The 13,446-nt window shown below is 57.3% G+C and overlaps 2 protein-coding genes across 4 annotated transcripts in view; one reads left to right on the forward strand and one right to left on the reverse strand.

The window, feature by feature from the left end:
• Positions 1–608: 608 nt before the first annotated feature.
• SOWAHB (sosondowah ankyrin repeat domain family member B) lies at positions 609–6,249 on the reverse strand. The gene has a single exon (XM_038136637.1). The coding sequence runs from the start codon at positions 6,015–6,017 to the stop codon at positions 3,876–3,878; it is 2,142 nt and encodes a 713-aa protein (XP_037992565.1). The 5' UTR covers positions 6,018–6,249; the 3' UTR covers positions 609–3,875.
• Positions 6,250–9,760: 3,511 nt separating this feature from the next.
• Positions 9,761–13,446, forward strand: part of SEPTIN11 (septin 11) — a 47,755-nt gene continuing 44,069 nt past the window's right edge. For all 3 annotated transcript variants that reach the window (XR_005256629.1, XM_038134154.1, XM_038134153.1), the window contains exon 1: positions 9,761–9,898. Coding sequence is in view for 2 of the 3 variants with exons in the window: in XM_038134154.1 (XP_037990082.1) it covers positions 9,872–9,898 (27 nt within the window). In the remaining variant the exon portion in view is untranslated. The remainder of the gene's footprint in view (positions 9,899–13,446) is intronic.

The raw sequence follows: 13,446 nt of genomic DNA on the forward strand, positions 1-13,446 counted from the left end.
CTTGCTGAAATTCAATCCAGATTTAAAATCCCATGAGCCTTAGGCTGATTTAAACCATCCAAAAAGCAGTTTGCTCCACCAGGTCAAATGAACAGCTCTAAGGAAAAAGCCAGCCTCCACAGGATCACCCATCTGTGTCTTTACAGACAAGTACTGCACTATGTGCTCAGTTCGGTATTTCACACAATAGTGCCTCTGTACCAAGCTTTTCTTGGTGTCCTAACATGTATTTCTTTTAATCAATGGTAAAACACATTTTCTGTGCTTAAATAGACTCATGATGGGCATGAGGGGTATTAATTTAACTAACCTAAGAATTCTCCTTTTAGAGCTTTCCAGTGTGACTGAGTTTCCAAAGACAATATTTGCATTTCCCTGAAAGGCTAACAGCTCTCATTTACTGGGGAAATTTAGGCTGCGCTGTTAACTGGGAAGGGGTGGGGGGACTTCTTGTTCTAAACCCCACTCTGCTAACCTGCATCTGGTGCTACTTGTAGCAAATGTGGTGATGAGAAATTCCAGCTTCAACAGCATTTAGTAGCATTTGTGATCGTTTCATTACTTGCTAAAAGTGTGCAAGACATTCTTCTCACTGTGGAGCTGTAATACAAACTATTTAGTTCAAAATAACATTTGTCACAGTAGGAAAAAAATATATTTTGTGTGATGGACTATTTATTTTTTTAATTCTTCAAGTTCTATTTGTCTCTGCTTCATAAAGTGCTGTGATGTGGAGGGTCCTATGGCCATTAGCTTTGGTTTGCGATGTTTTGTGCTGGGCTCCCAGCATTGCTCCAGCCTTCAGCCCTTGTCCAGAGGCGTGGATCCAGCTGAACACCCCGCTGTGCTGTGCTGTGCTGTGCTGTCTGCTTTAGCCATCACGAGTGGGCGTGAAGGGGTGTGCCCCGCGGGCGGGGAGCGGGTGATGAGGGGTTACCTTTGCCAGGCCTTCCTGAGGCTCAGGTTTGACAGCCCGGGCTGGGCAAAGGCCGACGCAGGGGAGCACCCTCCCCCTCTGCAGGACGTGGGCTTTGGAGTACAAAGCAGCTGATCGGAGATAAGCGCGACGGAGAAGCGGGGTGGACTCCGCCAAGTGGGAGGTGTGTTATAGCTGCAATGAGAGGAGAGGGCAGAGTCCTGCTGTGCATTAACCCACGGCGTGTCCTGTGTTTCGGGGCGGTGCAAAGTCAGATGCCTGGACTGGGTGTGAGGCAAGGAGCCACGTCCAGCTGCAATGAGGAAACAGCAGCGTGCACAGGTGTGGAAGGGGCCAGGCAGGCTGACAAGTAAGTAGCAAGGAGATCAGGAGAACCTGGAAATGGAGATGCTCAGGCTGCCTGTGTGTGTATCCAGTGGTGCTTACTCCTGGCTGACTGGATCTGTGACACACCAGGGCAATTGTGTGATTCCTCCAGGCGTGGCTGAGGGAACCCTGCCTCCCACCATGGGATAGCGATGGGATTCACCCTGTGCACTGCTTATTTCACCAGCAGAAAACTTGGGAGGATGAGGTTTCCTTGGAGTTAAAAGAGTGGTTATTCCCCCAAATAACTGGGTGGTGTAGGAGCTGTGCAGTATTATCAGTGTTAGCAGTCCTGATACCACTCAGGTGATAAACCAGAGTGAATGCACACCGAATCCAGGATGGAAAGTTTTGAGCTTCCTAACAGTTGCTCTGTTACTCAAAAATTGGAGAAACCAGCTTATCTGTGTCATCTCAACAGGCAAGCAAACAGTGATCACAAAATCAGGTCGCAACTTATTTAGTTCAGCAGTCTGGCAACACTGCTAGGGAGAGAAAAGGGCTCTGAAAAAGGTGACAGGTGAGGGCTGAAACAGTGTGCAGGGAAAAAAAAGCGCCACTTTGGTTTGCGTCACGGAGAAAGGTCAGGGAAAGGCTGTAAGATGAGAATCCCAAGGTAGCAGCATGGAAGATACAAAGGGGAAAACCTTGTTCTTTGGAAGCTGTCTTTGGAGAAAAAAACACGGCACCCGCCCCAGTTTTAGTCAGCTCACAAACTTCTTTCACTTGGGGTTCCTTCTATCCTTTCTGACAATGGCTCTAAACGTGGTGGAAAGGGCTTCCTTGCTTTAGCAGGCAGCAGCCACTTTGTGTGTTGGTGTGACCCAGACTATAAACCCCAGCTGGACTGAAGAGGAAGGGGGATACGCAGGATTCCTCCTGCTCTGGGAGGGTTCCTGCAGCGCCCTCCACGTTCTCCTGCCGGTGGCTCAGAGGCCACCTCACAGCTGAATTTCTTATGAGTTCAAGATGGTGTTTCATCTCAGGGAGGAATGATCATTGAGAGGACACTGCTTTGGTTTACTGACCTCTTTCCCTGTAAAAGGAGAAAAACAGGCTGGGAAAAGGCCTCAACCTTCTGTGGCCCGAGAGTCAGGCAGAGAAGCTTCCCTTGTGCGGGAAGAAGTTCCTCCCTCAAATAAACCCCAAGCAAAGCGGAGACCTCAATTAGTGCTTGAGCAAGGACTCGAGGCATTCCCTGGCACGCGTGTTATGCAAGGGTCAGGTTCTGCTGCCCTCGTTCCTGTTCCTCCCCGAAACTGCAGGCATTCATTCACACACATGCCTCAAATGCACGCACGCTCCCACCCACTGCTCTGCTGTGCCCCAAAGCCTCCCACCGAGGCCGAGCCAGCAGTCCCAGCTTCACTGCTCCTGCACCCGAGCTCACCCAGCAGCAGCAGCAGCAGCCTGGCAGCACTGCATCCCTGTCTCACGGATCTCAGCTCTCTTCCCGCCTCCATAGAGGATCTCCAGGAGGGACTGATTAGGTGCAAGATGAACTTGTTGCAATTTTTGGCTCTTTAGAAGCTCGGTTATGCTAAATCAGAGAGCAGAGTACATGATAGGACCCACCCAATCCAGTGAGATTCCTAAAGACAGTTTGTTTTTTGTAAACTCTGAGGAATTACTCCACTGGACATCTTTTGACTGCACTTGGCCCCCCAGTCCCCAGTCCCACCTGCTCCCATCACATAAACACCTTACAGGCAATTTAGGGCTGGTGTCAGCTCTGGTTATGAAACTGCTTTCCCTCTGCAAGGCTGGGACCCATGCTACAGCACAGCTCCTTTTCTGCCCAACACACAATCCTACCGGAATGCTTTCTGTCCCGGGGCGTGGGAACAGGGCTCTAGCCACAACACGGGTACCACTTCCTAATCCTGCGGTGTGAGGAGAGCAACTGGAGGTGCAGGAATGAGGGAGCAGCAGGGATACTGCTGGGCAGCCCCAGGCAGCTGTGTAGGGCAGCCGGGCTGTGGTGCTGCCCTGCATTCCTTTCGGCATGGAATGGTGGGCAAGGTGGCCTGGGAAACGCCCTTCCCTACTCACAGGAAGGCTGGATCTTGATCAGCTGCATTTTTAAAAGAGGGACTCATCCTTAATCTGCTGGGATTAAAAAGGGATGTCGTTTTACGACTCCCCAGAATTTAGGTGGTGTAAACAAGTGTTTTGCAAACCCCAGGACCAGCAACAATCTGTCACGGTCAGCAAAAGCAAGTGCTCTACCACCCTGATTGGGGCCAGACTTGAGCCTCACCCCAAAGCCATGGTCCCACTGATGCTGGCTGCAGCCAGCAGCTGGTCCTGGCCCTGTGGGCTGCAGAGGACTTGCCTCCCGAGGGTTCTTCCCGCTTCCAGCAGAGTTACTGCATCCTTTCAGATGAGAAAGCAAAAATTGGGAGGGAGGGCAGAGAGGCTCAGACAACAGTTCATTGGAATAATTTAAAGGTACATTCTTCAATAGGTTCAGTCTGTCTGTCTCACGGCTTTTCTTCTGACTGCGTGGCTTCCTCTCTCGGGGTGGCCGCCAAGGTCCCATCTCCACTGGCAGGGGGTGCCGGGAGCTGTCTCAGTCGCTGTCGCTGCCGGATTGGTGGGACGCTGCCCCACGGCCGAGCTGCACCCTGAGGCAGGCAGGCAGCGCTGCCCTGCCGGTGGACGGCGAGACCTTGCCGACAGAGGACACGCTGCGGGCCAGGGGCTGCGTGGGGAACATGATTGTGCCGCGGGGTGCCTCCAGGAGCTGCCAGATCTCCCCCGAGGTGGAGCTGCCCAGGTATTCCCACGGCCGGCGCCCGCTGCCGTCCCGCACCTGCACCTGGCAGCCCAGCTGCAGCACCAGCACCTTGATGACGAGCTGGTGGCCGTGAATGGCAGCCAGGTGCAGCGGCGTGTACCCGCAGCCCGAGCGGGCGTCCACGTCCAGGGCCAGCCCGAGCTGCCGCGCCGCCGCCGCCAGCTCCCGCAGGCCCGGCCCGTCGCCGTGCTTGGCCAGCCAGTGAAGGACCGTGAAGCCTGATATGAAGTCCCTCTGCAGGGCCAGCTCGGGCTCTTCCAGAAAGAGCTCCCGCACCTGAGCCCAGCAGCCCGCTGACATTGCCACCAGCCAGGCGTGCTCCCGCTGTCCCAGCGGCACCAGGGCCCCCCGGCTTGCGGCGTTCCGAGGGGAGCTCTTGGCGAGCACGGAGCGGGGCTGCCGCCCACAGTCGTCGTGCGCTGAACGGGGGGTGCCCTGCGCCTCCGACAAAGCGAGCTGGCGCCTGATGCTCCGGAAAACGGGCAGCGGTGCTGGGGGCTGGCTCTCTGCGGCTTGGGGCGCTGCGGGGCCCTGTGCCGGCCGCAAGGACGGGGATGGGGGTGACCTGGCAAGGGGTGGCTGCAGGGAGCGGGATGGGGAAGGGAGAGTGGCGGACTGTGGCGGGGATCGGGGTGGGGGGGACCTGGTGGGGGGCAGGATCCCAGGATCTGACGGCAGTGTCAGGCTTTGACACGGATGCGGTCGCAGGACTTGAGGTTGGGTCGGTGCCTTGGGGGTTAGCCCCCCGGATCCCCTCGGCAGGTCTGGGGATGGCCTGGTGGGGAGCTGCTGCAGGGACCTGGACTGCGATGGGAGCAGCCTGGTGGAAGCGAGCGCCTCGGGGCCTGACAACAGCAGTGGCGATGAGGAGGGGCCGGCAGGGAGTGCCTGCAGGGAGCGGGACAGGGGCAGCACCTCCGGGGCGGACAGCAACGGCAAGGATCGGGAAGGGGGCAGGTCGCGCGGGGACAGCGCCCTGGAGCCCGATGACAGCAGCGGGGACGGGACGGCTCCGGTCGGGGTTCGCCTCTCCGGGCTCGCTGCGGGCCGTGGCGCCTTCAGCAAGGGCGTCCCGGTCGCGGGCTGCGGCGGAGATCGGGGCTGAGGCGAGCTGTAGGGAGGCGGCATCTCCGGGCCCGGTGGCAGCGGTGGCGTCCGCGACCGGGACGCCGTGGCAGAGGGCAGCCCGGCGGCAGGCAGCGGCGGCGATCGGGACCGCGGCGGCACCGCGGGGGACAGCGCCCCAGGACCCGACGGCAGCGCCGGGGGCCGGGGGCGCGCTGTGCCGCCGGGGCGAAGCGCCCAGGGGCCCGAGGACAGCGGCTGGCTCCGGTACGGGGGTGGCTGGCTCCGGTACGGGGGCGGCTGCGGCGGGGGCGGCGGGGAGCGGGAGCGGGGCTGCCGGGGGGCGGGCGGTGTCCCGGGGCCCGGCGCGGGGACGGCGGCGGCGGCGGCAGCGCGGCGCGCCCGGCGGCACTCGCAGCACGGCCCGCCGCGGCCCCGGGCGGCGCAGCCCCCCGCCCCGCCGGGCCGCCCCTGCTCCGCCGCCTCCCCGCGGGGGCCGCGCCGCCCGTCGGGGTCGCGTCGGGGCGGCGGCGGCTGCGGCTCGGTGTTTTCCTCCTCCTCCTGCTCCCGCTGTTCCTCCGGCGGCGGCAGCTCCTCATCGAGGAGGTCGCGGTACCTGCGGCGGAGGACGATGTCCTTGGAGGCGCCGGGGGCGGCGGCGGGGTGGACGGTGGCCAGGGAGTTGACGAGGCTCTTGAAGTACTCGCGGCGCTCCCGCCGCTGCTGCTCCGTCAGCGCCGGGTCGCGCAGGAACCGCTGGAAGTGGCGGAGCAGCGCCGTGTTGGGGGCTCGCCCCCCGGCCGCCCAGAGGAAGTCCAGCACAGCCTCCTGGCTCAGCTCCCGCGCCATGCTCCGGGCCGGCCGGCTTTCGGTGCTCGGTGCTGTGCCTCGGTGCTCGGCGCTGCACCCAGGTACGGCGGGGAAACCCGCCTCCTGCCGCGCCGGGCCTCTCCGCCTCCTCCTCCTCCTCCTCCGCGGCCGGGCCGCCACCCCACGGTCGCCTTTGCCCGGGGTGGCGGCCCGTGGAGGTGCGAGCTGGGGTGACAGCGCTGAGGAGAGGTGACACCGAAGGAGAGAAGCACGCTAGGGGGACGGGAGGAGCTGAGGAGTGCGCGGGTCCTTTGCTGGCGGGTGGTGAGACCAAAGAGCTGCTTATCAGTCATTGTGTCAGTGAACAGACAGGAGATGATAGGCACAAATTGAAAAGCGGGAAATTCCGTTTGTCTGTGAGGAAAAACTATTCTACGGTGAGGGTGGTCAGCTATGGGAAGAGGTGGGCTGGAAAGGGTCGGTCTCCATCCTCAGGGACATGCAGTGCTCCATGAAACACCTCAACACCAGAGGTGCCTCCCAGCCTGAGCTGCCCTGTGGTGCAGGACTCAGGAAAACTGGCAGTAAAGACTCACAAGCGTGCCGTGGTTTGGGATAGCTGTTACTACGAGCGTGTGTGATTGTACCCGTGTACGACAACCACACACAAACACCGCGAGTGTCTGCAGTCAAATCGTATCTCACCACATCTCATCTCTGTATTTGCTGCGGGGCTGAGAGGTTGGACACACGTTGTGCTGTTAAGGGGATCTCACTGTTCTGTACTGCCCATGCTGATAGCACGAGTGTGTACATAATAGCTGAGAAGGGCGGCTGAGATCAGTGCCCCCATGGGCAGTGTGCCCTGTGAGCAAATGACAGCCCCTGCCCCAAGCAGTGTGGGGACTGAATAGTGGGTAAAAGTGTGGGAGAGAAGGTGTGCTGGATTTTCTGTCTCGCAGTCAGACAACGGACTGAGCTCAGTGTGGGCTCCCTGGCTTTAAAGAGGTCGGGATCAGCCCATAAGTCACACTTCAGAAGCCATCTCTGCTGCAGGCTCCTGGCTACCCATAAATATTTTTAGCTGCCTGTCATGTAAGCAGCTGGAATATCCTGCAGCCTGCTGCAAACCCAGAAGTGTGTGCAGCCTTCACAAACCATGGACAGAGATTGCAATAGATGCTGTGTACGTGTAGGCACGCAGTTTGTAGGATCGGGAGTGGGGCTGCCGAGCCTCATCCCCAGCGGGCTCCAGCTGTGAGCAGCAGGTGAGCATTGTTGAAGGTGACGAGCCATGGAGTGCCCAGGGGCACTGACCAGTGACCACAGGGAGCAGAGGGCACCCAGGTGCAGTGCATGAGCCATGAGGGTGGAAAAGGTGGGGCTAAAGAACAAGATGGAAAGATGCTTGAAGTCTTTGGATGTAGTATGGCGTTACTTTGTATGGGTTGAACCTTCTGAAATAGTGTGATGATACTTTGTGTCTTGTGCCTTTGCAAAATGATATCTAATGTCTTCCGAAACAGTAAAACAGTTCCCCTGGGGTCTCTGGAATGAGGGGCGGGCAATTCCCTTTGCCTGAGTGTTGATTTGTCAGCAACAGGTATGAAATTTTGAGGAACGAGGCGCTGAATGCTCGCAATTGCAAAGGGCTGCCCTAGCTGAGCTCTGGGAAGAAGGCATAACATTTCTTGGTGCTGATGTTTCTCTCCCCCTGCTCTTCCAGCACGGGTGGCCATGCCCAGGAAGGTGTCTGTGCGTGAGTATCGTGGAGGAAGCACGGCCACAGCTCTCCTAGCTCCGGGCCAAGGAAGGACACGGTGAGTCACATCAAGGTTTTGTGAGCACAGGAGATTTTCATGTTGGTTGAGTTATGCTGGTGTAGGAGTATCGTGCATCTCTAATCCAGACGAGGGGAAGCTCTGTCTGCCTCACCCACGGGTGCCACGAGGGCAGCTCTTCAGATAGGATCGCCAGCTTTCCACTAGAGGCTGCACTGGTCCGGGCGCATTTCCCGGCGCAGGCTGGCTCAGCACCTCCTCACCTGGAGCTGTGCGTGCAGGAGGAATTTGCTACAAGAGCAACAATGAGCCTAATGCTGAAGCCTCCCTCTGATCTTGGCATTAACGCCTAACATGTTAGAGTGATGAAAGCACTGCATCAGCTATGCTTGTCAAATGCTCCTGATAGGTACCCTTGCATGTCTGTTGGTGTAGCAGCTTTGCTGGTGGGGGCTGCACCTGTGCCCAGCTGAGGGCCCTGCCCAGGTGTAGATCCTCAGCTGCTGGTGGGGAGGAGGGTCTGGTAGTGCACTTCCATTGGTTCTGGTTCAGGCTGGGGGTGCAGGAGCTGGTGTGGGTGACCACTCTCCAAGAGCAGCTCCTGCGTTCTTCAAAACACAGTCATAAAAGCTGCAGGTAGGAGAAACCGGGGCTCCGTAGCCCTCTTCAAACAGAGATGTGCTACGATGTGACCGTCCAGCAATGGCTTTTGGGGGGGAAAGGTACAAGCTTGACATTGAAGGGACTATAAATGGTAAGTGCACTGTGGAGCTCTATTTGCTTATCACTACCTCAGGTCATTTACTTGTGCTCTCAGTTTGTATTCTGCTGGCTTTTTCCCTTTGATCCTGTGCATGTTCTTTTATGGGGGTAGCTCTGGTGTGTCTGTCCTTTAGTGTATCCCTCATGTGTGCAGCAAATAGGGTCTCTTGTCTTCTGTAGCCTTTTGGGGTTTTATGTCTCACAAAGCAGTGCAGGGCCCTTTCTTCATCGCTGCCTTGGTCAAAGATGTGCAAGCAGACACGTTTAGCTAAGCCTCAAGAGTCTCCCCTTTTTAGATAAAGGGGTATCATGCTCAACACCAGGATGTTAAGTGTTTGTCAGCTGGAGTGGCAAGGAGCCAGCTACGCTTCTCTTCAGCCCTGGAAGTCATTCAGTGGAGTGGGGATGTATGCACATGGTTTGTGGGATTGGGAGTGGGGCTGCTGAGCCTCATCCCCAGCGGGCTCCAGCTGTGAGCAGCAGGTGAGCATTGTTGAAGGTGACGAGCCATGGAGTGCCCAGGGGCACTGACCAGTGACCACAGGGAGCAGAGGGCACACAGGTGCAGTGCATGAGCCACGAGGGGTATGCAAGGCTGGGCTAAACAACCAGAGGGGCCCATGCTTGAAACCTTCTCAAGGGGTGTGGTGACAGTCTGTGTGTTGTGGCCGTCTCACCTGTGCCATTTGCTGAGACATGGGAGATTAACTGGCCACTGTAGCTGCTGTTGGGTATACCGAGTTTGTTGAAAAGCTCTGTGTGTTTGACAGAGCAGAAGTGCTCGGAGAAACACGAGCCATGAGGCGGTAGGTTTTGTCCTCTGTGTTGTTATACAAGGGGGTTAAGGACTCCTGGGTGCCTCCTTGTTAGAAATACCTTTTTTTTTTGCTGAATCCTTGCGCTCCTCCTTCACCTAACTGCTGGTAGGAGCATCTTGCTGAGCGCCTGCTTGGCCGTCTCTTCGCAAGGCTCTCTGGAGCAGATGTGTCTGCGCGTTCAGCTGTGGGGCTGCCAGGGTGGGCGACAGAGACCCTTCGGGGTGCAGGGGACGGGTGCCGCCGCCCGGCGTGGGAGGCGTGGGCAGGAGAGGGATTAGTGGGGGTTCCCGCTGGGCACTGCCTGCAGCCCCCCGGGGCTCCCGCCGACTTTCGGGGTTCCCCGAGCGGCGGGGCGGCGCCGCCCGCCCTCCCGCGCTGCCCGGCGGCCCCGGGGGAGGGCCGGGGGGGTCCCGCCTCGCCGCCCGGCCCCTTTGCATTGCGCATGGGCCCTCCCCGCCGGGTGGCCATGTTGCAGTGCTAGCAGGCAGCGCAGAGGCGGCGGGCGGCGGCGCAGCGCAGACACCGCACCGCGATGGCCGTGGCCGTGGGCAGACCGGCGGTGCGCGGGGCCGGGGGGCGGCGGGGGCAGCGCGGCGCCGGGGCCGGATCGCCCGAGCGCGGCGGCGGGCCGTGCCGGGGGCTGCAGGGGCGCAGCGCCGGGGATGCCGCGCCGGGGCTTGTAGGGCTGCGGTGTTGGCGGGGGGCTGCGGGGGCGCGGTGCCGGAGGGCACGGTGGGCTGGCCGCGGCGCGCCGCCTCTGCCCCTTTCCGGGGCCGGGGGAGCCCGCGCAAAACTTTTTCTGGCCCCGTTTTGGGGCCGCGGCTCGTGATTGCGGCGGAGGGCAGCTGCTCCCGGAGCCCCGCGGGCACGGGGAGACTGGGGGTGGTCCCGCCGCCGCTGAGGTGTCGGTGCCTCGCCGCGGGTGTTTGTGCCCCGCCGCTGCCCGTGGATGGGAAAGCTGAGAGCGGGCAGGGCTGTGCCCCGTGCGGGTGGGCAGGCGGCGGGCGGGACGGCCCGCGCTCCCCGGGAGGCTGCGGCGGGCGCGGCACGGCAGTCCCGGCATGGAAGTGTTCCCGGGGCACGCGTGTCCTGCGTTTTCCAGCGCGACCGTTTTTCTGGGGGTGTGGTGGCCGAGAGGGTTTTTAGGTTCGTTTTGAGAAAGACAAAAGATTTCTCCCTGACGGGGAGAAAGTGAAAAAGCCCCAAACCCACGAAAACTAAGTATGCCGAACAAGAAAAGGGAATCTCTCTTGCATCCAGCTTGCAGAAACGTGAATGAAACTCCGCCGTGACCAGACTGAATGCGCTTTTGTGCATTGTCGGCCAGGGGAGGGAGAGATTTGACCGGCTTGCCGGTAACTTTTTCACTGCTTGGGAGTAGCATAGAAGTTGCCCATGAGTGGAGGGCTTGCATGTGACTCCCTCTTAAAAGAAGAACATGGTCTGCGTTCAAGATGTGACCAGTTTCTTTTAGCCTTTATTATGTGCTTGTGGATCTGCGGGGCTGTATGGTTCCTCTGATGTGGCAAAGCAGATGTATGGAGATGGGGTTAATGGTGTTACTGGAGGTGGGGAAGTTAGGCTACCAAGCAAAATGAGAGCTGGTGTTTCTTAACAGAATACCCATAAATTATCCCAGCCATTTGTAAAGCTTCTTCTGAAATGTTTCCTTGATCTTAAGGTCCAAAGCACGTTTGAAATTTGCAATTTGTCTTTCAGTCTAAGAATATGCATTGGAAGCGTGGCTTCAGATGTTTTTTTAGGGCAAGCTGAAGGGTATCGCCAAGCAGAGCCTTTTGGCTTTGTGTGGAGCAGTAACTTTGCGGCATGAATAGGCTCAGGAACGTGGCTTATTGCAAGACTTGATTGCTGTTTGTTCTTGTGGATGTGTTTGGCCGATTTTTTTTTTTTTTTTTAATGTTAAACTGGTGCTGCTGCTGAGCCTCCTGGGTTGTTTTGGTGAATCCAAGTCCACAGCCATCCCGGAACCACATCCACAGGGGGCTTTGCAGCTGTTAAACCAAATTCTTGTCTGCGGACCGCTGAGTCCAGTCCAGTGGGACTGACCGGGGGATGAAGCATCCATCAGCGTGAGACAAGCGTGTGGGAGAGGGGAGGAGGAGGGCACTCGGCTTCCTCGCAGGCAGCTGCTGGGCAGACCCTCCATCCTGCGGAATCCGCGCCTTTTGGACGAGGGAGTAGCTTTATCTTGGGGTGATAAGAGGAGAAAGGACGGTGGCCTGGCACTCGGGAGGTGTTGGGCATGTTCTCTCTTATGTGCCTCCTTATCTAATCCTGCCTGCTCCCACTCTGCGTGCTGCTGTGGTGTGGCAGGGAGGTGGAAGGAATAGTTAATTATATGTTAGAGCAAGGCAAGGCTGGTGAAGGTTTGCCTTTCCAACTTTGTTACAAAACATGATTAAGTGGAGCCGTGAGTGGCATGCATCTTGTTGGAGGGGGAATTAAAGGAAGGGGGAAAGGAATGAAACCAAAAGCGAGTCAGTTGGAGTTAAAATGATGATAACATTCCTGAGTCACAACCTTTTACGTCCTGGCAGGATATGACATTATGTTAATTGTAAAAGTATGCATAGAAAAATAACTTGAGCGAACTGCTCTGAAGTGTCTGTGTTTAATTGTAGCTGAGCAGGGCGTGTTTTGGTAGGATGGGAGGCTTTCTTTTTAAGGCCCTGATCCCGCAGATGTGAAGGCACATGTGTAATGTGCTGCCTGTAATTTCGTTTGGCTTAATGGAGACCGATCCCGGCATGCAAATGTAGAGGCATGCATAAGCAAAGTTTTGGCAGGATGGGTGCTGGGAGCTCTCAGCTGATGAAATCCCTATCTGTGCTTAAACATGCACCAGGCTCAGAGGATGCTGTGGTCATCTGGACTCACTGTGAGATAAGCCACTTCCAGTCTGGAAGCTGTTGAGATGTGCTGGACAGGGAACACTGTTCTTCCTCCTGGATTAATTCCCAGCATCTTGACCAGTGTTGGATGGTTTCTTAGTAGATCAGAGCACGGCAGAGAGCCCTGGCCTATCTACCCTTCTCTCTATGTGTTTGTCCTACGTGTGTGCACAACCAGAGGATGGTTGTGTTACAGGAGTGAGACTCATGTTCATTTAAGAGTATTCTTTGATGTACCCCCCTCTCCAAGCCCAACAGAAACTGAGGGGAAAAATGAAGCTGGAGTGCAGATTTTGCATGGGAACCATAGAAAATGTTATCTGAGAGATTGAAACAGCACAATGTATTCTTACTCTTCAATCTGTTTTAAAAATACTTGATAATGAGAGACTGCTGGTTTCCATGGAGGGGAGGAAGGAGAGGGAGATGGGAAGGTGGAGCGGGGCTGAAGCCTCTGTACTTTGTCTTTGAGCAGCCAATTTGCTGACACCCACTGGGTTCAGTAAGAGCTGGGGGCAGCCCCTTTGGAGAGCCACCTCCGTGCGTGCTGCTGGGTGCCCCAGGGCCACCAGGACCACTGGCTGGGACAGGAGATGGGCAGCAGGGAAGGGGTATCCCATGCTTCTGCGTTGTGGGGCCGCAGACTCCTCACACTGATCGAGGTGATGCTGTGGGTGTGGGTGGCACTGCTTGGGCTGCTGAGGTGGCCAGGGCACGGGGTTTGGCTTCCATGCCTGCTGCTGCCAAATGGGGCTTTTGAGCCCGGCCTGGCTCAGCTGTCTGCCCCAAGGAAGCAGCCCCGGGTGGTGCACGCAGGACTGTATTTTAGTTTGTGACCTTTTTGTTTCCTTTATTCACCTCGCTGCCTTGTTTGCAGTGGGAAATTTTTTCAGACAGTTGCTGCTGCTGCTCCTGTTGATGTTAACAATGGTGGGAACCTGCCTCCTCCTTGCTTTTATTTCAGCACAGCCTCGGTCACGGGGCAGGTTGTGTGTGAGCCCACCACAAGCTCAGGACCTCTAGCTTTTGCGGTGTGAATGAGCTGAGCTGGAGTCAGATACTTGAGACGCTTGCCAAGTCCTTGCTTTGTGTAGGTGAGATGACGGGGAAGCAATTTTAGTGCCTGAGTAAGGCCCCTAAAATAATGATGAGGATTGACTAAGCATGAATCTGAGGAATAAAATATTTACGCACA

This window comes from Motacilla alba, chromosome 4, assembly GCF_015832195.1.
Source record: "Motacilla alba alba isolate MOTALB_02 chromosome 4, Motacilla_alba_V1.0_pri, whole genome shotgun sequence".
Lineage (NCBI taxonomy): Eukaryota > Metazoa > Chordata > Aves > Passeriformes > Motacillidae > Motacilla > Motacilla alba.